The sequence below is a fragment of the Asterias rubens genome, chromosome 19 (genome assembly GCF_902459465.1).
Source record: "Asterias rubens chromosome 19, eAstRub1.3, whole genome shotgun sequence".
NCBI lineage: Eukaryota > Metazoa > Echinodermata > Asteroidea > Forcipulatida > Asteriidae > Asterias > Asterias rubens.
Window position 1 is genome coordinate 3,395,861 of NC_047080.1, and position 24,932 is coordinate 3,420,792.

Consider the following 24,932-nt stretch of genomic DNA (forward strand, 5'->3'; position numbering starts at 1 on the left):
AAGATGATTTATATGTGGGTTCAGGAATTGTGCATTGTGTGTAATGGCATAGTGGTAACCCCAAACTTGATATATGGGAAAATGTCCGCCCTGGCTGTCGCTGCAGCTGATTTCATGATAATAAACAGCGTGTAAAAACAGTGCCAGGTCGAATTTAATATAACATGCACGTTTATAGACAACAAAATAACTAAGACAAAAAGTACATGTCAGTTTATGAACACAACTACTACACAATGCACTGTTGTTTCCAATGGAGGTAAACTTCGGCACAAGCATGGTTCAAAGGTCGGGGGTTCAAAGTTTGATAGATCAAAAAGTACACTTTGATGAAAGAAACAAACCAAACAGGGTATTTTTTGTGGTAATGTTATCTTCATGTTACAATTGACTGGCATGGCGTCAAGCTTTAGAAAAAAAGCTTCATAAATCATTATCTGTACTTTGTACACAAAAACGGTTTCTTAATAGGCACTTGCATGTATTTATTGCAAGGCTTCTGGCTTGATAGCAAACAATTTACAAAAATTGCTCTGAATCATATTGTTAACAATTAGGTCGATGCAGTGTGTACACACACCCCAAAAAACATGCGGTTGAAAAAGACAAAAACTGTTTGGTTTAAAACTTGGTCTGAAAAGGTTCAAGTTGTTCAGTATTTGTTACAATTTGAGCTTGAATAGAAACCTGATACATATGTTTTACAGACAGGAACCTTTTGCAAACTGTAAATTACTTCTTCTTTATAAAAACGTTAGGGAGAGAGGGAAACATTTTCTGCAATGTGCAAGAATTCGTTCAAATGTAACTCCCCAAAAACGATAAAACGAACATAAAAGTAAGCATACATCCATGAACTGTTTTCAAGTATCCAGTGAAAAAACAAACAAGAGACGAACAGAGAGCAATTTGTGACAAAAATTATTTTCCTCCGCCTGACCCCGTTCCATTTGCACTTCAAGGGGATTACTACCAATCCAAATCACAGCCAATCCTGGCAGGAATTGAATGTTTGGCCCCTTCTCCCCCCTCAGGTTGAGCTTGTGAACATAATTAGGACCAGGACATCTCTTGCATTGTGAACAGATTGGAACTGCATGTTTTTGAGTAGCAGCACCCGCCTGATGGCAAGAGAGCGCTCCCTGCACATGTTTTGCATCATAAATTCCCAATGAAGTTAAAGTTTAATACGTTTCAATCTCGAAAAAGAAAATGGGAAGTTATGCAGGTCACAAATGCTGGATCACACGTTGTGGTGACTCTACAATCACGGAAACAAAATATTCACGGCCACAATAAAGTCACTCAGTGACCAAAAGTCACAATTGAGTTTACTATTAAGTTGATGATCTTTGAGCAATTTTAAAAAGCACTTTATAACAGAGACTAAGGCCGTGTCCGAAACGGCGACTTCGGCTACAGCTACGGCTAGATCGCGCGCGTCTGCCTATTCTTCAACACTGGTAGACGCGCTGATCTAGACGTAGCTGTAGCCGAAGTCGCCGATTCGGACACGGCCTAAGATTACTACAAAACGTGGTTCAATCCCTCAAAGTTGCAGCTTTCAAAGGTTTTAGAGTTATGGTTCTAATTTTTTACTAAGAAGTTGAACAAATAAAGATCTTAAGTTACAAGTCAAATTAAAGGGGGTACACCCTTTTCCAGAAAATATTAGCCTTTTTTGTTGCATACGCAACAAACATCTATTGCTGATCTCACAGGTCACAAGCAATAATTTGAACCAATATTTTTAAACGTAACTTTCTGCCAAAAAACAGCTTTGAATCAGTATGATGAAGGTTGATAAAAAATGTACAGATAAAATGGAACTTCATTTCACACATGTAACAGGATGTATTAGCAAAGTGATCATCATTATTGCAATCCTTTCACAAAGAAAATGCTCAACACTACCCAGTTCAGGATTAACTGTTGCTTAATCCATTCTGTCTAATCCCCAGATTATTTATGGATTAAGGATGGAGAGGCTTCCTGTTATAATATGTACGTGATGAACCAATGTGGTGGAACTAGAATGAACAAATTTCACCAGTAAAAGGACATCAATTCTGAAGTATGAATAAAAAAAACTTGCTTCCACAAAAACCTATTAACAGACCATTGTGCATCACAAGAAGTTGGCAGTCCCACTCTCAGTACATATAATATAAAAATAAAAAAAAAATAAAAACAAAAAAAAACAATGTTTTGCAAATTTTGTTTTTAAATGTTCAAGTGAATACAACTTATTTTGGAAGATATTTTCAAAAAAACCGAATCAAGTTTTGTTAAGTTATATTTTGTAATCTTCCTTTTTTATGTTGAATCTAAACTGAAAATGATCAACAACGTTTCCCTCTTCATTTTTCAAATGGTTAACTACCGATTGGGCCATGCCTATTCATTCCATTGTACAATTCAACGGTTTCGACAACAATACTCCGTGCCCTGCAACCATAGAACAAGATAAAAATCGGAACATTCTTTCAAAAAAAAGCAAGCCTTGTTTGGTATGCACTCAAAGGCCTCTTGTGTGTGTCTTACACAGCCCAAACTGGGATCAAAATACAACCGATTGAGTCAAGCCCATCTAAATAGATAAAGAAAAAGGGTAGATTTTTGTTTTGTTATCGGTAGCACAAGTACAGAGCCGGTGAAGTTAATCTGTTACATCAAGCAATGCCTGGCAACAGATGCTGGCCGAACGGTCACAATCAATGTGTACGCTTCCACATGTATGTATTATGTCAGGATGAAGTCTGCATAAATACAGACCGCCTTAAAATTATATCGGTTTGCTGTGCAAACACTGTCCTCATTTGACCCGACATGGAGGCGGTGAGGCCGTCAGTAGTGCTCAGGCCATAATGGTTGTCGGCAGAGCTCGCTCGGTCTGTGCTTTTGCCTTAATGCCTCTCGTGATTTTCAACTTTGCTGCTGTGAAAATCTGTAGCCATGTGGGCATGATTTTTTATGTACAAAGCCGACACTCAATGGGCATAATATAGCACTGAAGTGCTCACCAATACAATACTATGGATACATTTTGTTGTGTGTGACTTGCCTGAGTGTGTGTGTGCCCTGAATAGCAGACAGATATATGCACAAACGGTAGAAACGTTAACAAGTACTGGCACTCCAGTATGGGGAGTATGAATCACATAGCATTCACAGTATGAGTGGCTGTCGATAAAATTACACCACGAGGACTAGGCTGGCATCTTTTAGCACTTCGTCAGCATTTGACGATTATCAAGTCGTGGTGTTGAGTAGTAATAATTTGGTAAAATACTGTTAAGAAACAATACTCAATATGAATATTGGTGATCTATTTGGTACTATTGAAACACAACACTTGTATTACTATAATATTTCACTGACGTTTTCCACACACCATGCACACACCAACACCGTTTGAGTTGGAACAGTTTTGAACATTAGGTTTCTACAATTTGTTTCCTGTTTCAGATTGTCCCGTTCATTTGATACACTACTGTAAGCTTCCCCAATAATGCTGTTAATTTTAGCTAAAATCTTACGTTTTTGTTGAAATTTTACCTTTTGAAAATGCAAAAGTTTTATAAACTCGTTCAAATTGACCCTTTCTTCAAAAAAAATATTTATTGGAAGGCATTGTAAAACAACAACCAACATCACACACACATTTCATTCCCTCATTTATCTTCTAAATGTTTCTACAAATAAAATAAAGGACAGAGAAGTAGGATTTGAAAGGACAGAAAGTTTTATTTTTAGGGCTTTGTTTACTATTATTTACATGATGAGTTTTTAAAAATACCACACTAGAGAGCGTCAAAAGCAGTGCACAGTAGCAGCCCAAACTCACATTTTGATACATTGTTTCGAAGTTATTGCTACATTGTATCAAAATTATATTTCAAAGTAATACTTCTATTTCCGAACGTGTTTCCTGGAAAATTACAACAACAAAACAAAAAGGGCTTATGTCACTCAGGAAAAAAAGAGAGAATTCTATCTAGACGTTTTAATGGAGCTAGCTACTGAATAAATTTCAGCCTTTTGTTAAACTTGACTTAATGATGAGGTTTTATAAGGGCATTGTTCCCCTTCGCGAAACCGCAAAATGGCCGTTCAAGCGCAAAATCTTATCACAATAAAACCAGCTAAATGCTCAAGACAATAGGAACTGATGCATATTACATTGGCTTTACTATTGGTAATAGATCGTGTAACAGATCATCATCAAAGCCATTGAAGTGTAAATTATCAAACAAGAGTTATATCGCACCCCAAATAGTTACTGGAACTTGGAGGGAGAAAATTGCGTACGGACAATAAATTATCATGGGCTGCAAACGATTGGAAAAAGAAGAAGAAAAACAAACAAAAAATCTATATTCTCACTTTAATTTTAAAAGTAATAAGTAACCACAAAAATATTTCGAGTTGATAGTAAATAATATGCAATGAAAATGAAGAACTCAAAAAGAAGAACTCAAAACAAAAAATTTAACCGCGGGAATGTCCGTACGTGTTCCCGTTCACGAAGCGCGCGTTTTCAAAAGTGACAAGTAAAACCATACAGTTATCAATCTCAACAACAAGAAAACTGACAACGTGCAAAACTGATGGATTGACGACAATCCTGTATCATTAATGGCACACATGACAACAAATCTGTAGTATTTCTGTTATGTCGACTGTTAAAAACATTTGATAGGAAGGGTTGACTATGCGTTTAAAACTGAAGTTTGGCCCGCGTGATCAAGCCAAAGTGACCGGCCATCGGCGGCCAAAGCTGGTGCGGGGTCGCACGGCCTACGGTGATATGATGGTACAAAAATACCAGTCATGGACGGGGAATAAACTTAGTCCGTAGACAAACTTACCTGTCTTTTCCTTGATTTCGCAAAGCACGCTGAATAAAGCAGGCTTCATCCGATGACAGTTGAGTGCGTGTTTTCTGTGGGTGAATGAGAGAGGTGACATGGCGAGTTAGGAGGAGGATAAATCATCGTAGGCCAGCGAGAAATCCGGAAGGACGACAGGGGGGTTTAGCGGAGCGAAGACTGGAAGTCTACACACCGCGACATGGTGTGCCGTGCACAACCACAACATTGCTCGCTCAGCTCGCTTCATGATCGCTGGGACATTGTGGGTATCCATGGTGGTGGGAGAAGACACAGAAAAACATGGGAATCGGGACTGCTTTCTGCTCCTCAAGTTGCACCGGCTAAGGTTACATGATCTCCCTTGAACTTGAGTTGTCAACTGCGACATGTAACACGCACAGCAACTACACGACACACGAAAGAATACACAACCAAAACGACAACATTCATTATGGACACACAAACCCAGTGCAATGGATTCTCGTTTACATGGTATTGTAAAATGACACTCACCTTGCCTGGGCTTCGTCTAAACTCTGATCAGTTATGGTCATGATTTGCTGTAGAATATCTCCGATTTCCTGCTTTCTCGCCTCCTGAGAGTGCGAGTGCTCGGCATGTTGGCCCTGCTGTTGGTCCACCGTGCCGTGGCTGGTTACGGGTGGCGGTTGCATGCCATGGTGGAGGTTCGCCAAGCTCGCCATGGATTGTTGGTGATGGGGCGAATGAACCACATGGCCCGCCGATACGGAGTGCATACTAGGCACTAGGGCTCCCTGGTGTTGCATTAGGGACCTTTGTTGATCGTCCATGTCCCAAAAAAGAACGAGAAGGGAAAACACTGGCTACGTTACGAATCGTAGCACCATACACGACTCACGTCGGACCCGTCTTGCTCAATCGGTTTCAGCGCCGAGATTTTGTGGATTCTTTAGGTTGACAGCTCAAGCACGTGGATGAACAGGGGATTCACAATGTACGGACGTAAACCTAGTAAAGAAAGGAGCTGATGAAATGTTTTTATTCTGCTGTGATGTGTGGAGGTGGGATGAACACGGCTTGACGGCCACAAATGCCACTCAAATCTGCAGACGTGTCAAAACCCAAGCCGTCATGCCCCGCCCTAATACGTAAATGACGGTTGCCACTGACGACCACGTGAAGCTCTATTCTGTAGGAGGTAAAGTCAATTGCCACTCGCTTCGCGGAGGGATGAAGTCGCAGAATATTTTGTCCTTTAAAACACCAACAACTGTCCTCAGGATCACAAAGTTAGGTTTGATATGGGAACTTATCATTGTGCTGCATCAGTCAGGAAATGTACAACATAATTAGAGTAACGCTGCATGAAATTAAACAAACTCACCACCCCGTTGCGTGACATAGCAACACCCCTATTACAAAGTTGAGACGTCCATCCTGCATAATGTGGATTCACGGGACCCTGATTTGCCTATAAGATAAAAATTAGTAATGGCTAATTAATAGATATGACTGGAAAATCATTTGTCTGTACCGTTAGGTCCCACCGTTCAATTAAATTCAGTGCCATCGGAATAACATTCAATGAGACATTAAAGCAATTGAATTCAAGCCGCGAATATTTTGTGTTTCAATAGCAAAAAACTACAACCACATTTGATAATTATAAGGAAGTTGTTCCCTCGGTGCTTGAAGTTGAAAGAAATGTTTCTTTGAATTAAGTTCATTTTTAAAAGGGTCGGTTAATTGTGGGTTCAAATCCCACCCAAAATAAAATGCCTGTGATTTTGTTCACAGAGCTCGGGAAAGTACTGAATATACTGTGCTAACACACACTAGTGTAAATTGGGTAACACCGAAACTAATATTCTTTATCCCCGATGCAAATTTCCATCTATTAAATGCAACGTCAAAATTACTATCAAAGCCATTGGACACTTTCGGAACAGAATTTTTTTTTAAAGTTCACAGATTTACAAATAACTTACAGGGTTTACAGAAGGTAATGGTGAAAGACTTCTCTTGAAATATTATTCCATGAAATGTTTTACTTTTTGAGAAAACATTAAAACAATTATCAATTCCCGATATCGAGAATTACGGATTTATTTTAAACACATGTCATGACACGGCGAAACGTGCGAAAATAAGGGTGGGTTTCCCGCTATGTTCTCCCGACTCCGAAGACCGATTGAGCCTAAATTTTTCACAGGTTTGTTATTTTATATGTAAGTTGTGATACACGAAGTGTGGGCCTTGGTTAATACTGTTTACCGAAAGTGTCCAATGGCATTAAGTAGGCCCTTACATTGCATCTCCACCAATGATTTCTAAGTTTAGTTTAACCCGGCATACATTGATGTATTATCATGACTTTAGAAATCTCCGTAACAATTAACAGATCATTACACAGCAGACTTCCCTTTGCGTAAATTCGGATACAAATAAAGCCTAAATATTTGGTGTGAGCAATTTTGTTCTTCAGAGCTCAAGTTTGAGATATTTACTGACAAATTTTCTCCTGAATTCGGAACCGTGAGTACATTGGCGTGAAACTAATACATCCAGTGTGATGTGGTATCCCTTTTTCTTCGCAACCGCAATGCAAAATATCCGTTAATGCTGTTTTTAGTTATTGACTTGTTCACAAAATGGACAAAGTCGTGAGGTCTACATAATTTAGGAAAATAACAGCAAAACATGTGTCAATAATTGAAAACAGCCAGTGTTTTGTGTGGGTTTTTGTTTCGTTAGTTGTCTCACGTGTTACTACTGTTTTGATTTCTTCTCTGCTCCATGTGAGCACAAATATGTTTTTGTGAGACGATGTAATATTGTGTCAATAATTGAAATTCGAAAAGTCAGTTTTTTTTAGTTTTCGTTTTTCTCTCACTTCTTACTTTAGTTTGTATTGTTTGTTCTCTGTTCATGTGAGCACGAGCATGTTAGTTATAATTAGTTAATGTAAGATGGTGTAAGCTGTACCGGAGCACTGTGTGCATCTTTGCCGGAAGGTAGGTCTCCTTCGAACTGTCGAGTCAAACATAGTACATGATCCGTCTCTTCCTACGTGGGCAGGAATCATAGGTATTAGACCTACAGCACGTAATGTACGGCTTTGAGGTTTAGAAGAAGGGGGAAGAAAAGACTTAGTAAAATATACAAATATAGACTAAAATGAAATCCTTAGATTAGGTGTTGTTAGGCGGTCTGTGAGACTCACTTTCCATCGTTGTTTTGTGGTTGGGTGACAGTTTTCATGCACTATTATTATGAACACTACAAGGCGCCGAAGCCAGCCGGGAAAAAGCAATGACTAGCAATATTGTCAACTCTAAGAAATACAGAGTGCGCGTGATCGGGAGGGGATGGAGGAGGGGGTAAAATTAAACAATTTTTTTTATTAAAAAAATTTCACAACACAGGTTACTTTGGACAACTACTTCCTCTTCGGATGGGGTATCAATAGTAGACACTCGCTCACCTGTCCCTGGTATAGCGTAACCATGGAGAGGGATGGGGCCCCGCCCAGTTACCACGCCCCTCCTCCTCCGCAAATTAGGCCGACAAAAATGCACAAACCTATGAATGGTTCGATTAATTAAATATAACGAAATTATATGACAAGTGACATGATCAACTCTTAGTTTATTCCGACTGATCCACCTGCAGTAGATTGTTTCACCCAAGTTGGTTGCAAGAAAAATCCCACAAAATTTAATCTTGTTCCAAACGCTGTTGAGTTTTATATCAAAGTTTTATATCAAAGTTCTTGTTTGAACGCTTAATAATGCATCCAGACCCAACTTGAATCTGGAAAAGAATAAGTACACAAGTTATCAAAATGTTAAAGGTACAAGTTCCAACTCAATAACATTTAAGAATGTTTACAAACGAAGTTATCACATATTTCGGAGACAACTGAGTTTTCTCTTTAAGGAAACAGTTGCGCTTCATCGATCCAGTTGGCTTTTTACCAACTTGTCGCTTCGAAGGCATAAGTCAAAACATATTTTCTCGATAGGAATATTTTTCATAAAGTTCCCACCGTCCTGGCTAGAGCAGGCACAACCACTGAACGGCCATGGAAGGTGGTACGATGGTCATACGAGCGCATCACCGACAGAGTAAAAATAAAATCCCCCCAGCATTAAATGGACTAGCTCTTCTGCATTATTAATTAGATGGTGCATGCTGGGATGCAAAATGGCAGCTTACGGTAGGTCATGAAAACATTGTTTCGCTAAAATTTATTTACAATAATCGTATTATTGTGTTGTCGTTAACACACTTAATAGCTGAATGATTTAATGTGATTTGGTAAACACAAGAGTTACGTTAGATGCATTTTTACTGCTACTCTTTGTTGACGATCGTGGATAGACTGGATCGGGGATTTTCTTTCTGAATTTTCTCGGCAAGCCCACCCATCATCGATGACCATGTTCAATGTTGATGATGCAAAGCAAAGTATGTAAACAAATTAAATGCTATAATTTGCTGGAAGAGCAAACCAGTTCCGATTCTCAAGGATATTTTCACCAGAAAAACTGACTAATGTCAAAATCAAAATATTAATAACTATAAGCAGCACAACTCCTCTTATAATATGACTAAAATAATAAAATAAAAAATTTAAAAAAGAAAGTCAAAAGAAGAAGCATTTACTTGTTTATTGATTAAAATGTTCAATTGCTTTTACTGATTACTCTAGAGTTTGAGACTGAGTGATATATTGTGAATTTGGTAAATGAGTTTAGCTGAAGACCAAAGGGAAATATTGCTGAAATTTGTTGAATGAAAGTAGGGTACATTTTGCCAAATGCGCTGGACAAGCTGGCGAGGGAGTCCAGGGTATTTTGTGTGGCTAGCTAGGTACGTTTAACTTTTTAGTAATTGCTTGGTCGGTTTATGTTTACACGTATGCAGTTCCGTTAGAGTGACCACATAGGCCTAAAACCTCATATTTTCAAAAGTGTTTTGTATCGAAATACATGCATTTTTACAAATGTGCACGCGCCCGACAAGTGCTTTTTTGTGAGCCAATCAGTGGTGGTTTTCAGTGCTCCTAAATGTAGTAAGGGTTTGTCACGAGAGATGTCGATATGACACTGCCCATAGACCTTTTCGCTAAAAGCCATTGCGCAAGCACTAACTGTTGAATTACCGGTAGGTATATGCTGGAACCTCATTCCACGCCTAAAGCGCAAGTCTTTACGCTAAGGTCTATGGTAGCAAAGTTTAACCAGTTACATCACTTTTAGAATCTCTTTTTTAGTTATAAATCATTGCACTCTGAATCACACAATGAATTATTTTAAACTACTGAATTTAATATCGTGCCTATTGCGGTTTAAAGATCTGTACCAGCATTCTCATGTGCGATTACAAAAGAAATGAAAATGCCCTAAGGGGGGAAAAGGTTGTCATTAAATGTTTCACAATTCAACTGTAACCTCATTATATTTTTGGGGGGAATAAGAAAAGAACACCTGTTCATGATTTCATTGTGTTTTATACTGGATTGATTTTTTCCCCTGCAGAATTTGAAAACCCTCAATTAAATACAAAATTAGAAGGAAACTATAAATAAATAGTAAACATGCGGGAACCACCATGTTCAAATCTCTTTTGTGGGAGTGTTAGCTCTGAAAAGAGCTGGTGTGGTCTTGACGTTTCAAACAATACTCTGTTGTTTTCAGGAGAAAATTACTTATTAAATTCTACACATTTCAAAACCTCATGCTCTGAATTGAGTTCAAATTTTCCACATGTTGAATTGAAAAACAAATAATAATAAAATGGATGTCTTTTTTTTCTTCTTCAGATTTCATCTTTGAACAAAGTGACTCTTCGCTCATCATTTCCATTCAGTATAAGGTGTAATGGTATCTGTGGAGGTAGGGTACCGGGTTCATATCAACTCTCTCCACTTCCCTCAAGATTGATTCCTGAGGAGTTTGGAAACCATCTAGTTGTTATTGACTACTAAAACAGCAACTTTACAATCACAGGCACACTTGGTATTGTTACTCAGCATTAAAACAAGACACGAAAACTGAAGACAACTTCCAATGCCTTTCATGCCCTCTGATGTGTCAAAAGAATTTCGCATAATCTTGACCAACTCTTTCTAGAGCATAAGGGCGTCAACAAAAAGAGTGACACGATTACCGAGGGGGAAAATTCACTCATGCTGTTTTAAAAGAAGGAAGTTGTTCCTGCCTGCCATCATTTATCAAGATGGCTCTTCTTGACGATCCAGCGTTTATTATCTCGCACCTCCGTCATTCATTCATCACTAGCGATGACACAGGAATGTGTGAGATGGCCATCATGAATGAGGACTTGGACTGGAAGGAGCGGAAACAGGAAGCCCTAGAACGGAGGAAGAAACCCTGGTCACAGTATTACAGCGCAGACCCTGACCAAGGTATGTAGCTTGCAAAACTGTGTTCAATACTTCTCTTACTAATGGTTTACTTTAATAAAACTGTGTTCCCTTTGGACTTGTTTAGGGGTTAAAGTACCACAACAATTAGATCCAATGGGGACGCGTGGTAAACTGACCTCCCTGTCAACTTACCTCGACCATGATGTTAAACTTACATGTGGCGGCCGAAAGATTTCGCGGAAGAGTTTCACGCAGTCCCTGTAATTAAATAATAGATTATAGGGCCGTTAAAAAGTCCATAATGGAAAAGCTCCGCGCTGTAAGCCTACCTAGACTGGCAGCCTAAGTCTCCGCTTTAAGGTGCATGAACTATGCAAGAAACTGGCCTTTAAACCATTGAAGACCTACCAAGTAAGCCTGAGCAACTAGGGTCGAAGTCGGGACATTTGATTGCTTAATCGAGTCGTGACTACTGTTTTTCAACTACTCGGTAGTCACCACGACTACTACAAAAATAGTTGGACTTCCTGTTTGGCGCACCAATTGTGTCGCACACGACTGTTCATGACAACATAATTTACTTATGAAACACAATTAGACAGCAGTGAAACAATCCTTCATTCCTTTCAGCGTGAATTTTACTATTGCGCCTGCAGCAAACAATATGCCACAATGAACCTTGGGAGTTAAAAGTTAGTCGCGACTAGTGTAAAAGTCGCAACTATTTGAGGCATGACTAGTCAAGTATTAAGCTTCACTAGTCGCCAAGGCCTACTACCCGGCGCAATCTAGATGTCTGCAAACTGGTCTCGCAAAAGGCCGTTGTATTACGAGGGTTAAACATCTACTTATCTTGAAAAAACAATTCCACATGTGTATACATTCCTGCTGTGCACGATTGCCTTACAAAACTAATTAATTTGTAACAGCAAAACATAGTAATATATATTTACCATCCGGTGACGTCATGTGTCCACAAAAGAGCCACAGAGCCTGGACATCCAGCTGTCATTGATTTGTATACAGCTCTTTGGAAAAACAACATGAAGACTGTCATTTAAGGAAAACTGCTCTGCACAATTTTATCAACAATTTGATTAGAAGAAAGAGGGCACATCTCAAAAATTGTTCAGCTGGTTTTTTTTTTTTAGGTTTTTTTTTTTACAATTGTATAAATTGGGATACAAATTTAAAGTTTATCAAATGACCAGTGTAGTTTTTTTTCTAACAGAAAATGGCAAAAATGTATGGTCACTCATTTTTGTAAACAAAGTGACATGGTCTGAATCAATGGGTACTAGCGGAATGGTACATTCACCCGTATTGCACATTTAGGTATTTTGACAACTAGGATTCCTTGAGCAAAGTATGCAACTTTTCCACTTCAAATCAGAACCCAAAATGTTTCATTTTTACTTCTCAAATTATAACTTTTTTCTGACCCACCAAAAATCTCTTTTCCAAATGTTTTAAAAGTATTTAAGCGTTTTAAGCTTTTTTTATATGCTTTCTTCAATAGCCAGTTACATTTCTGCCTTGCCGTGGTTAAAAACTGGATGCATTTCTCCAACAGTGGACACTCCCTTTAACCCTCCGGGGATGTTTACAAAGGATCTTTCTAAATCTAACCCAGTCCGATACCCGACTCAACACCCAGACCTATGAACTCCTAATGCTATACCCGGCTTATTGTTCACTGTGTTCCTAAATGTCAAGTTTCACATTCTACACTCGCAGTTTCGCTGCAAGTTAAATGTAAGGGCCTCAGCAACCAGTGTAAACAAAACAAGATTTTTTTTACGAGATCATAAATGAATACAACCTTTCTTCAAATGTCAATGTAAGATTCTGTGTAATTAGGACTGATCCTTCACAGAGGCAATGTGGGCAATTGCCTCCCCGCCCCTGGTCATTGTCTTCCCGCCCCTGGTCATTGTCTTGTTGCCCTTTGTAAAGGTTGAGGTACAAACTTTTATTTTCCTCATAGAGTTGCCGATTGGGAACTGCCCATTTTTGCCTTGCAAAAATCAATTGATCAGATGTGATCCGGTTTAGTAAACTCCTGAACAATTGTCCTACTTTGTCTGAAAAGTTATGGTATACATTTGGCAATGCTGAATTTCCCGAGCTCAATGCTGCTGAAAATGAACCAGAGAAAATTTTAGAAAATTGAATTATGTACAAGTACGAGGTATAATTTTAAACAAATCTAACATGGTTAAATTGAGTGGACAGTCTAAATTAGCTCCCTTTGGTATTGAAAAAATTATAAACTAGTGTAAGTTTTAACACTGAAGTTTGCCAGTTTCCAATTTGATATGAGGTATTCCTGGGGAGCTTATTTATGCCAAGCTTGGACTCCAGTTTGCAATTAACCGCTTGAGGGCCTCATGTTCACAGAAAGGATGAATGTAGAGAGATGTTTGTTGGTGAAGCGCCATTAAAGGGAAATGCTGATTCCATGACACACTGCTTCATTGCTGTCCAATTATTAACCCAATTTCAGAGAGCTGCTTAAGCACAAAAAAGGAGCTAAGCACAACAAAATTATGCTTACCAAAATAAGGTTACCAGCCGAACTACCAGTGCAGTGGTCCTTTCTGCCTCTCACAGAATATAATATGGATTAATTGGTAAAAAATCAACCTAACAGACACTGGACACTAAAATTGTCAAAGACCATTCTTCTCATCTGGTGTAACTCAACAATATATGTATAAAATAACAAACCTGTGAAAATTTGAACTCAATTGGTCATCGAAGTTGGGAGATAATAATGAAAGAAAAAACACCCTTGTCACACGAAGTTGTGTGCCTTCAGATGCTTGATTTCGAGACCTCAAAATCTAATTCTGAGGTTTCAAAATCAAATTCTATGAAAATTACTTCTTTCTCGAAAACTACGTTAATTCAGAGGGAGCCGTTTCTCACAATGTTTTATACTATCAACCTCTCCCCATTACTCATTACCAAGTAAGGTTTTATGCTAATAAATATTTTGAGAAAATATGTTTCTGCAAACAGGGTTCCCTCCATGATTTTTCAAAACCGGGAGGCATTCTGGATCCAAATTTGTGGATGTCTGGCCAAAGCAGAATATTGCCTTCTTGGTGTTCATCTTCTTGGTTTTAAAAGCCACACTGTGCAACATGGAGCATTCTATATGTTTTTCTCTTAATACTTGTTGTGGGAATAACAATGAGTAAATGAAAAAGCCATAAATACATGTGTTATATTAGAGCAAAAACAATAATATGATATTGTAAGCAGTAAATATTTATGTGTATATTTTTTTATTTCAAGTACATGTCTTAAAATTTGATATCACAAACAATTAATTTGAATTAGGTTTTTGTTTTAGAGAATGTAATTTGAGAAATGTCTGGGTGTTGATATTAAGTACAACTATGACACTGGAGTTGTAACTGGAGTTCTTGTCATGAATCTCAAATGACTCTCAGGCTGTTTTTAATGGTGGTAATAATTATTGCTGATGTTGGCGGTAGAAATGTGTTTTTTTTTTTTTTTTTTTTTTGGTAATTACGCTGTTGTATTTGAATTCTTTTAATTCTTTGGACAATACGATAATTGAGAAAATAGAATTAGCTGTTGCAAACTGCTTACCAACCAAAACGACCTGTGGTATAAATGCAAAAAAATTGTAAATGGCCTGATGTTTCAACCCTAGCAGAGTCTTAAGACCGGTTCATACTTTCTGCGAATGCGAAGCGAATTTGACGTAAATGGGACGTCACAACTCTCCTTTCGCAACGATATTCGCAAGTGAGTTGAGCAAAGTTGAACTGCAAAGTTGAATCGCATTCGCATTCGCATTCGCAGGAAGTATGAACCTGGCTTTACTCGAAGACTAATACCAAAATTTTGACAAGTTGAGCCCCTCTAAGAAAAGGCATTAGGTAGAAAAACTTGTCTCAAAACTGTGCTCACACACATTGGTGTAAGGGTAAAACCAAATAATATGGTTATGGTTACTGTTGAAGGTGACAGTGGTATTTATGTGTGGTGATGTGAGTGTTGGTGATAGTGGTTATAGATATTTGATGGATGTCATGTTTTTTTTCCTATAGTTGTTGGTGATATTGGTAGCAAGCAGTGTCTAAAAGTTTACGCTTATGCTTTTTAATATAGGTTTGATATCATAGCTTAGCATGAAACATTTATTGAAGCAGTCATCTATGACCTTCTATCACTCTGTGTCGCCATTGGTGCATATTTGTTGAACAATAGCTCGCTTTTAATATTTGTGCCCATGGATGGATGTCTGATTATTTGTCTTGCTTCAGGGCATGACATTTTCTTCTCTCAAGAAACGGGAGAAGATAATTCCCAATTTTTTCCGATGGAAAAGGAAACAAACATGGGTTGCAGTTAATCTGTACTCTCCTCGGAGAACTCACTTCAACGGAAAAGGTTTTCAGTCAAGATATTTACTCAAAAACCAGAGATAATAATGTCTCACAGAGATTGTTCTCGAAAAAATTGATTAGCTGTTAAGAATTGTACTTCATATCGCCCAATGAACTTGTTCGTCAAATACACTTGTCAATCATTTCATTACAAACAAAATTTCACACTCTTTTCGTCACTACATCTCATGGCAAATATGCTCTTTTTTTCATACGACAATACATAAGTTTATGAATTTGGATTTCGAGCCGAGTCCAGATGAGCAATTCCCAAACTGATATCTGGGTGGGTTGATTAGATATCAGCGGGTTATGATGAAGAGTCAGTAAACATGCCCGGACTGTTCTTGTTCAGCTCAAAGTTTTTAAAGACAGTGGACACTATTGGTAATTTTCAAAGACTAGCCTTCACAGTTGGTGTATCTCAACATATGCATAAAATAACAAACCTGTGAAAATTTGAGCTCAATTGGTCAAGTTGCAAGATAATAATGAAGAAAAAAAACACCCTTGTCACACGAAGTTGTGTGCGTTTAGATGGTTGATTTCGAGACCTCAAGTTCTAAACTTGAGGTCTCGAAATCAAATTCGTGGAAAAATACTTCTTTCTCAAAAACTACGTCATTTCAGAGGGAGCCATTTCTCACAATGTTTTATACTATCAACCTCTCCCCATTACTCGTTATCAATTGAGGTTTTATGCTGATAATTATTTTGAGTAGTTACCAATAGTGTCAACTGCCTTTAAGTTATTCTGGAGTGTGGCTTATCTGCCCCATGCAAAAGCTGGTGTGCTAGTGGATACATGTAGTGTGAATTGCAGACACACATGCCATGACCAGGAATCGAACACCTCATTGGGGCTGCACCAAGGCCCAGTACCCCCTTTTAATGTTGGTTCTCATTTCACGATCTGCACTCCCTCAACATTGAGTGGGAGGGTCGGGGGAGAGAATGTTTATAGTCGTGTTGCGAATGGGTTGCCCAAGCATTTTGGCCAGGATTGTAGGTGGATTGACAACAATCGTGCACTTTGAATAAGTAGTCTGTATTAGCTGACGACGAGCACACTGGACAAGGAAGCTTAAAGGGAGTTCATTTAATAGACCAACATTGGAAGGCAGACGCCCTTATGGACTTAAGAGAGAGAAAGAGAGTGCTAAGAAGCCATGCCAGTTTGTTTGTGGTCACTTGTCTTCACGAGATAATGAATAATTTATTACGAACCGTAAGAGGTCGGAAAAAAACACTTCATTTCTCTGGATTGTTATCGCTATGTTTAATTCCTCCATCCTGTGTTTTGATCCATTTAGGCGGCTCAGAGTACAAACACAGTAAGTGGGGTACTAAGGATAGATGACCAAACACTGTTTTTTATTTTAAAATGAAGAACCAATCTCAGTTGTTAGACTGCTGAGAAAGTGAGCGATCCCACTGTCAGCTCGATGACGGGACATGTTTCTGATTTTTCCCACCGAGTATTGCTTCAGTGGTTCAAATCTGGGCCCAATGAAAACAAGGATGTCATCTTTAAAGTCCAATAAAATGACTTTGTTTGGATATTAGCGATGGAGAGGTTGGCATCAATCAGTCAGAACAAGGGAAAGTCAAATTTGCTCAAGCTGCAGATGGTTGCGTTAAAACGATACCACATTTCAACAGAAGCTTAAGTGGGAGGGGTGGAAGATGGAGGAGACATGTAGGGACAGCTAGAGAAAAAGAGAGACGTTGTTGATGTATATTTACCAAAATGACAAGACAGTTAAGATGGATCACGCCTACCCAATTCAAAACAGAGGAGAGAAGAAGAGGAAAAAACACTGACCAAAAAAAAGAAACGCTGCAATGGAGTATGCTTATAAAACGGCTGACAAATAATGTGCACAGGGACTTGCTACTGAAACACATTATGTATTTAGCTGGCAGATGGCATATGGACCGTGGAGGTTTGGATCAACACTCGAATCCAATTTAGCAAGCTGTTGGAAATTAAGAATAATAGTAAGGCACACATTACACATTATGAGGATCACCCCAAAGGGGGCTGCCAAAAAGAAAGAAAAAAACTCTGACTCCGTTAACAAAGATATTGGAGTTTATGCTCATTCACCAAAGAGTTACACAAGTCCTCTCGGGATGAAAGAAAAATAGCCTAGAAATCCGTATACAACATAACATCTGCTTTGGGTCTTAACTTGCTTGGGGCTTGACAATGTCTAGTGCCAGGCTACACGGTGATCAAGTGTAACAGTTACACACATAAATAGCCACCTTTTTTTTTTGCGTCGGGGATTTTAGAAAGATTTTGCGCATTACAGTGCATACAATGTCAAGGGAGCTAATATTAATATGAAGGGCATGATGTGTCTGTGGTCATGACACAGTATTTAAATATCTGGACCGTATTAAGAGGAGGAGGGACTTCTCAAGTCTAATGGTATCAAATGGTTTTTTTTGTGTGATACTTACATTGTACACATTAAAATCACTGGACACCTTTGGTAAAATGTCAAAGACTAGAGAGAATAATGAAAGAAAAACTACAATTTTGCACCAATTTTTGTGCTTGCAGATGCCTAAACAGGGGCTTCAGGCATGAAGTCTTTGAAGACTCAACTGCAAGAATTCAAAAATTTGTTCCTGAATAATTGAAGTGATTTTATGTAGAAAAGGTTTGTTATAAAAATATATCTTAAATTGTCACATCTGATAATAAGAAACCCCATGGATTCTGATTGGTGTAGTCAATGTTCCGCGAGTATCCATAGAATTGATCTGTTACTTGTTACTTCAAGAAGTAACAATTTACAGAAAGTTGCCCTTTTGTAACTCGTCTTTCTATACTGATGATGTAAATGCTTTGTGTCCGAAGGCCGCTCGGCAAATTTCATTAAAAGGCCAAATTGCTTAGCACTCAATTAAATAAAACTATCATCTAGACACTGAAAATAAATTAGCGGCAGCTAAAGAGGTATAATGTTTTCCATTTAGTCTGGCCTTCCCGCCGCAACGTTCCACTTCAGAATTCTTAACTACCTTCAATTTACAGTAAGATTGTGGTTTTGTTCTGGAGTTAATATAATATTGTTGGATGTTGATGAAGACTCGTTTTTTTGCACCTGTGTCTCTAGTGTCTTACAGGTGTTCATAGTTTTTGCTGTATCATCATAACCTATTAAAGGTTAATTACTGTGTAATGAGTGGGCAGGTCCTGGAAGTACACAAGACCACACGCAATGTACCCCCTCCCCTTGTGATAGCGTCATGGCCGAGTGGTTAAGAGCACCGAACTCAAACTCTGGTGTTTCTGTTCAGCAAAGTGTGGGTTTGAGTCCCAGTCAAGACACTTGTGTCCATAAGGAAGCCACTTTCCGTTGCTTCATCCTTCGGATGGGACTTAAAGGGGGGGTACAGAATTGGTAAGAAAAAACCTCGTAAAAAATTCCTAAGATCACAGATTTACATAATACTTACACGGTCTAATGATAATGATAGTAGAAAACATCCCTTGAAATATTTCCGTCCATAATGCCATATTTGATGAGAAAGAAAGAAAAGTAATTTTCCGATCGGACTTTATCGCTCCGGTAGCGTTTTATTAATTTTTTGAATCAATTTCGTAGATACTGCCCTCACACGACCAATAATAGTTATGTTGTTTTCTCAATTCGGCACGCGTAAATAATTCGCGAACGGTCGGTTACTGGTTCGCAGCAAACGTCGTTCTCAAGGATGATCGATCTCGCCGCGCAAAGCGCACCAAATTAACCCTCCGTGGAGATGAGCCAAGCATATGAGGTTGTAGTGTTATTCACGTCGATGAGTTGGCCACGTTGCTGCTCTAGACACACGCACGAACACACACACGTAAGCTAAGTCATGCCTGAGACCAGCACTATGGCCAGTTCAAGCCCAATGAAGTGAGTATTTTGTTTAATTTAGAATCCAACAAACTTGTCATTTCATCATCTGATTTTTTTTTTTTTTTTTCAATAAGAAAATCTTCACCGTCAAATCTTCGTGTGGCATTCCAACGATACCACTAATAATATAGTATCGTTGGTCACAGTTTAGCTACGTCAAAAGCACTCTGAAATCTCTGTGAACTCATGATTTTGACAGTTTTACGAAATTATTTCTCTTTCACCTTGTTAAAATTTTAGGGCCTTGAAAAAAAAGCCAGACAAAAACTGAGACTGGCCTCTGTCTCTGTGAATTTGTTCAGTCAGTCACTGAAAATAAGCTATTTTTTTATTCCTACATTTTAGTCCTAGTGGTGGCAGTGCATCTAGATAGGCCTACTCTACCATGCTGTTTCAACACCTGTGGATAAGGAGTTCCATGAACAACAAACCCTTCCCTCTGTTTTAATTAAAATGTAAGTTATCAGATTTGTGTTAGACTTTCCAAGATAAGTAATGTTTGTATCAAAAAAACAAGTTGTGATAAACATTTTCTCTATCAAATGGATGAAACCAGGAATGTTTTTTAATTGGTTATCGAGGGTGGTTCATCAAACACAAGTCAAACTCAAAGGTGTTGATTTATTTTAAAAGGTTATGTGATGGTTGAGGTGAAAGCTCAATCACAAAAGGAAAACAAAAGATAGTTATGTGGCAGAGTAAATGCAGTTTATTTGCAAGGCATCTAACATGACAAGACGAGACTATAAAAAAAGTTTTTTAAAGAAATTTATTGGTGTGGCTTTCTCTTTTTCAGCAACCCTGTGGGAACTACCAACGGTTAAGATGAATTCTTTGAAGACAGTGACTCGATTTCCTCTGGATTGTAAGTTCAGTATGCTTCTCTGTTTTTGCATTGCAAAGATAATAAAATTGACTAATAAATTAATCTTTGCAATTTTTAAAATAGTTTTATTTCTTCCTAAAGTGGCCACCTAAAAACAAAAAATGGCTGACATTTTTCAGTTGAAATTAATCTTGACCTTTTTCTAACAGCCATCCTGCTAGTGCTAGAGTACGTTAAACTTCCTACGAATGCGAAAGCGAAGCGACTATGGCGTGAATTTGACGTCACAACTCCGTTTTCGCTGCGAATATTTGCAAGAGTCGAGCACAGGCCAACTTCCGCGAATATTTGTTGCGAATTTGTGACGTCAACATTCGCTTCGCATTCGCATTCCCAGGAAGTATGAACCGGGCTTTACAATACTTTAGGTAGAACAATGTTTTGTGCACTTTAAACAATTTATGCATGTTGAAAGTAGCTTTTTTAGGTGAAAACAAATAAATAAAAAAGAAAACATACATGTAACTGATTTTTGTTTTGTTTTGCCGCAGTCTTATGATGAAAGATGTCACTACTTAAAGCCTTTTTAGTCAGAGTTTGTTTCAGTAATTCACCTCGAGGTACTCCAATCTGATTAAGCCTTCTTTGTTTTCTTTTTTATTGAAATTGATGTGTAAAAATGCAAGTAAATTTCAGCGTTCAGTTTTATCAGATCAGACAGTAGTTTACTTAGATTTTATGAAATTTTTGGCTCGTATCTGGGCCCAATTTCATGGCTCTGCTTACCGTAACGTAAGCAAAGAGTCAGCGCTTACTTAAGCAGGGAATTCTGCGCGTATGTCAAGCGTATTTAACAGGTTAACAGTGAATTTTTGCATGTGCACGCGTGTACTCGACGTTACTAAAATACTAGTCATTATTCGCTTACACCGCTAGCGCAAAAATTCTGCGCTTGCACAGTAAGTGAAGTAATGGTGATCGCAAGCACAAAATACTGCGGTAAGCAGAGCCATGAAATTAGGCCCCGGTCATGCTTATTTTGTATTGTAAATTTGTTTGAAGAAAATTGAATCATGGTAAGTTTGGTTGGGGAGAAAAGGTTAGTTTTTTCTTTTTTCTAATGTGGCTTGGTTAAAACAACAGTTTAGTAAAATGAAAATTTATCTTATTGTTTCTATTTCCCTCCAATTTCAGGCCTAGCACTCTTGATGACCTACCGTTTTTTCAAGTTAAAGTATTGGGCGATTCCTTCACGAGGTACTTGCCGAGGAACTTAAACAGTGACTGGTTTCTTCCTGATGTTGTAACCCAGCCAGGAGCAACATATTTCTTGCAAAATCGGAAAAATTTTCCTTGAAATGTAGTGTCATAGATATGTAAATACTTCAACAAATAATGACCATAAAAAAGTTACTTGATACTTTGTAGGAAACACTGCAGCTGTTGATAGTTTTGAGAAAAGATTATTTTCGAAATGATATGGTTTGGACAATTGGTCATCAGAAAATATGTGAAGCTGAGAAACAATTTGATTCATGTATGAATCGTTCCGCTGTTGCCAGATATGTGGTTGGTAGCGCTAAACATTGATGAACTCGATGTTTATGTGAACATATTATGGTGATATTTTTTAAAATTTGGTTTGGCTGTCACATAGACAAAAACCAATCTGTGTCCCTTAATGTTATTTGTTATTTATTATAGCAAGGTACATGGACTTAGGTGTCTGATTTTTGTGTTTAAGGTACTATACAGGATTGGTAGAGCTGACAAAATAGTAGTAGTGAATGTGATGGGATCAGCTAATGCCTTTTTTCTTTTTTCTTGAGGTTTTCAGATTCAGTTTTGTCGAACATGACTTAATTTCAGAGGGAAGTTTTTCACAGAAAAGAATGTCTCTGGTATGAATTTCATTGTCAAAACTGAAATAAAGCAACATTTTTGTATCCTTACCGATTCTGTGTAATACAAAAATGTACCTTGAAGGTAAAAAGCAATGTTCATATGATTGCTTTACAGGGTTTTCATTATTAATATTTAACTTATTTTATGCAATACTAAACATTCCAAAATGTCCTAACAGTTGTATTACAAGTTGGATGTGATACTACAAAAAGCAAGAAAATAAGTATCAAGTGGAAAGTATTTTAACTTGGGTAATTAACAGGTCTCCTAATTACTTGGGTGTCCCTGCAATTACTTTTAATTGTACTGCCACAATACTTGTGTGTAAATCTTTTATATAATTGTATTTTTTCTGTTTTATATAATTGTGTGTACATGGAAATGTTGGTAACTGTGTGAGACATTCATGCTGCTGAAAGAAGAAACCGAAAACAAATAAATGTTTCCATAAAACAGGAAAAAGTGTGACAGAGTTTTCATTTTGTTGGTATTAAAAACTATTAATTTGACTACTGAACCCCCACAAGAGGTGCAAATAAATAAACAAATAAATGAATATGTGGGATTGGGCTCGTGACGGTGATGCCTTACAAGAAAATAGTGCATCTGAAATAAGAGTATAAACCAATGAGATTTTTTTAGCATCTGAAAAATGCTTTAAAATTGTTATTTGTTGAGTGAAAAGTTAAAGTGAAAAGTTTGTGAGACCAAATGTAAGAAAAACAAAGTAGCTGACTGGCAATGGGGTACAAGTTTTTCTTCACAACGAAACCACGAGACGCTAAATAGTCTGGTACCTCACTGTTTACCAAACACAGCTTTCAGATTTCTCGTAGTAAGTAGGAAGCCGCACACAATCAACTTGCCTAGCGTTTTCTTACGCAGCAGCTGATTAGTCAAGAAGGCAACGTAGTACAGTCTGACCAATCACAATCGGGCTCTCATTTTTTAGCCATGCTGGACATTTTGATTCAAACGATTACGCTGACGAAGACATATTCTGTAAAGGTTTTTGACTGTTTTGGGTTTCCTTAGGAAAAACGAACATAGTAAAATACTAGATGAATAGTGTATCTAACACTCATTAAGGAAAATTATTCTGCCCAACTTAGTTAAATATTATGAAAATGACTTTTACGGAGACCCTTATTTCTTCTCAAAATCCGTGATGCTTTTGGTCTCATATTTCTGTATTTTTAGCACAAAAAATCGTGTTATTAATTTTCTAGGTACAATAAAACATTATCGCTTCGTTGTGTGATGTTTTTTTTTCGTTACAGTGTTTTATTTTCCCGAAATGAATTTTTGAAAACATGTTCTCCAAGCTTATTATTTATTGATAACGGTCATGCATCCGACTGACTGTACAAGGGTAACATGGTCTATACACGTACACCTACACGCAGTTTGCAATACATACACATTTCCACACACACACGACGTGCAGTTGCATGGCCGTACGTGAAAGAGCTCATTATATATGCGGATGACCCTTCAGTGGCCTTTCAGTAGACGACCGCAAACGGCCGGCCACCTCCGCCCTAAAGCCTGAATGGGAATGAGTGTACCAACGGCGCTGAGACGCATGAGGGCGATATTCAAAAATCTATACAGGGAAATTTGCAAGCCTGGACCGTGCGTGGCTATTCAATGATTTCATGCAAAATGTGTAATCGGTTTTTCACTATTTTCTCGGGACCCAGATGGCTGATCGATCTCAAACTTCTACAGGTTTGTCAGTTTATGTATATGGTGGCTTACATTAAGTGCTTACACTGCCAGCAACTGTTTTGTTAGTAAAAACCAGACCTGTACCCGGCCTTTAAAGCCAGTGGTCCCACTGTGTAACGCATGTAAAAGAACCCAGGGGTCGATTTCACAAAGAGTTAGGACTCGTCTTAACTTAGGATTAATCTTAAGGTCCGCATACTACAGTGCAGGGTTGGGACTCGTCCTAAGTCCTAAGATTAGTCTTAAGTTAGGAAGAGTTTTGTGAAATCGACGGCAGTGCACTTATCGAAAAGAGAAGGGTTTCGCCTATGTGTTCCTGGTTGGATTGTTTTTGGTAGCATATTGCACAAGATCACCTTGTAAACCATTACATGGTGCTTTATAGGAATAGGTCTCATACTTCAAAACGTAGCTCCACATGATACACGGGTATACCCCTTACTGGCTTCTACACTTTTTTTATACACGCCCTCGTAGACCAATTCAGGAAGTACGAATCTGATTCAATCAAATGCAACTACTCTGTATTTCTACTTCTGGTTGGACTACGAAGCTTTGCAAAGAATGAAGTTCCTATGTAATCCACCAGTATCCAAACCATATGTTCCTTGGTCCTAAAATCACTTCACTGTGTAAAGCACTCTTGCACTTCTCTTCTCACTCGCCTGATGTTACATTAAAGTTTATCACCTTGATAAGATTTCTCTAAAGCCTCCCCTTTTCCCCTTCGCCACACTTTTGATCTGTAAAGATTCAGTGCAGAGTTTCCTCACCAATCCCCCAAACTCCCCTCGGCCGAATTTCATAGGGCTGCTTAAGCAGAAAATTGTGCTTAGCAAAACTAAGCAGGGTACCAATCAAAGATGGTAC

The 24,932-nt window shown here is 38.2% G+C and overlaps 2 protein-coding genes and 1 long non-coding RNA gene across 5 annotated transcripts in view; 2 read left to right on the forward strand and 1 right to left on the reverse strand.

Moving 5' to 3' along the window:
- Window positions 1-3,875: 3,875 nt before the first annotated feature.
- LOC117303310 (pre-B-cell leukemia transcription factor 2-like) lies at window positions 3,876-5,710 on the reverse strand. Its single transcript, XM_033787477.1, has 3 exons — window positions 5,388-5,710; window positions 4,872-4,945; window positions 3,876-3,931 (listed from the first exon to the last, which is right to left on the reverse strand). The coding sequence occupies exons 1-3, from the start codon at window positions 5,684-5,686 to the stop codon at window positions 3,876-3,878; spliced, it is 429 nt and encodes a 142-aa protein (XP_033643368.1). The 5' UTR covers window positions 5,687-5,710.
- Window positions 5,711-5,969: 259 nt separating this feature from the next.
- LOC117302997 (target of rapamycin complex 2 subunit MAPKAP1-like) overlaps window positions 5,970-24,932 on the forward strand; it is a 54,218-nt gene continuing 35,255 nt past the window's right edge. Inside the window, exons 1-2 of one of the 3 annotated variants that reach the window (XM_033787022.1) lie at window positions 5,970-6,054; window positions 10,684-11,289. In XM_033787022.1, coding sequence (XP_033642913.1) covers window positions 11,100-11,289 — 190 coding nt within the window. In that variant the 5' untranslated portion in view covers window positions 5,970-6,054; window positions 10,684-11,099. Of the gene's footprint in view, window positions 6,055-9,003; window positions 9,076-9,242; window positions 9,327-10,683; window positions 11,290-24,932 lie in introns of those variants that run through there. The other 2 variants (XM_033787020.1, XM_033787021.1) reach the window with 2 other exon arrangements.
- LOC117302998 lies at window positions 19,365-22,793 on the forward strand. The gene is made up of 4 exons (XR_004520477.1): window positions 19,365-19,597; window positions 19,946-20,055; window positions 20,397-20,465; window positions 21,621-22,793. It is a non-coding gene; the product is annotated as an uncharacterized LOC117302998 (long non-coding RNA).

Excerpts from the sequence above, each read along its gene's own strand:
- LOC117303310 (XM_033787477.1), bottom strand. The coding sequence starts at position 5,686 with ATGGACGATCAACAAAGGTCCCTAATGCAACACCAGGGAGCCCTAGTG. Across the intron at positions 4,946-5,387 it reads TTAGACGAAGCCCAGGCAAG|AAAACACGCACTCAACTGTC; the intron begins GTGAGTGTCATT and ends ATTCACCCACAG. Across the intron at positions 3,932-4,871 it reads CGAAATCAAGGAAAAGACAG|GAAACACGTTCGGAAATAGA; the intron begins GTAAGTTTGTCT and ends GTAATTTTCCAG.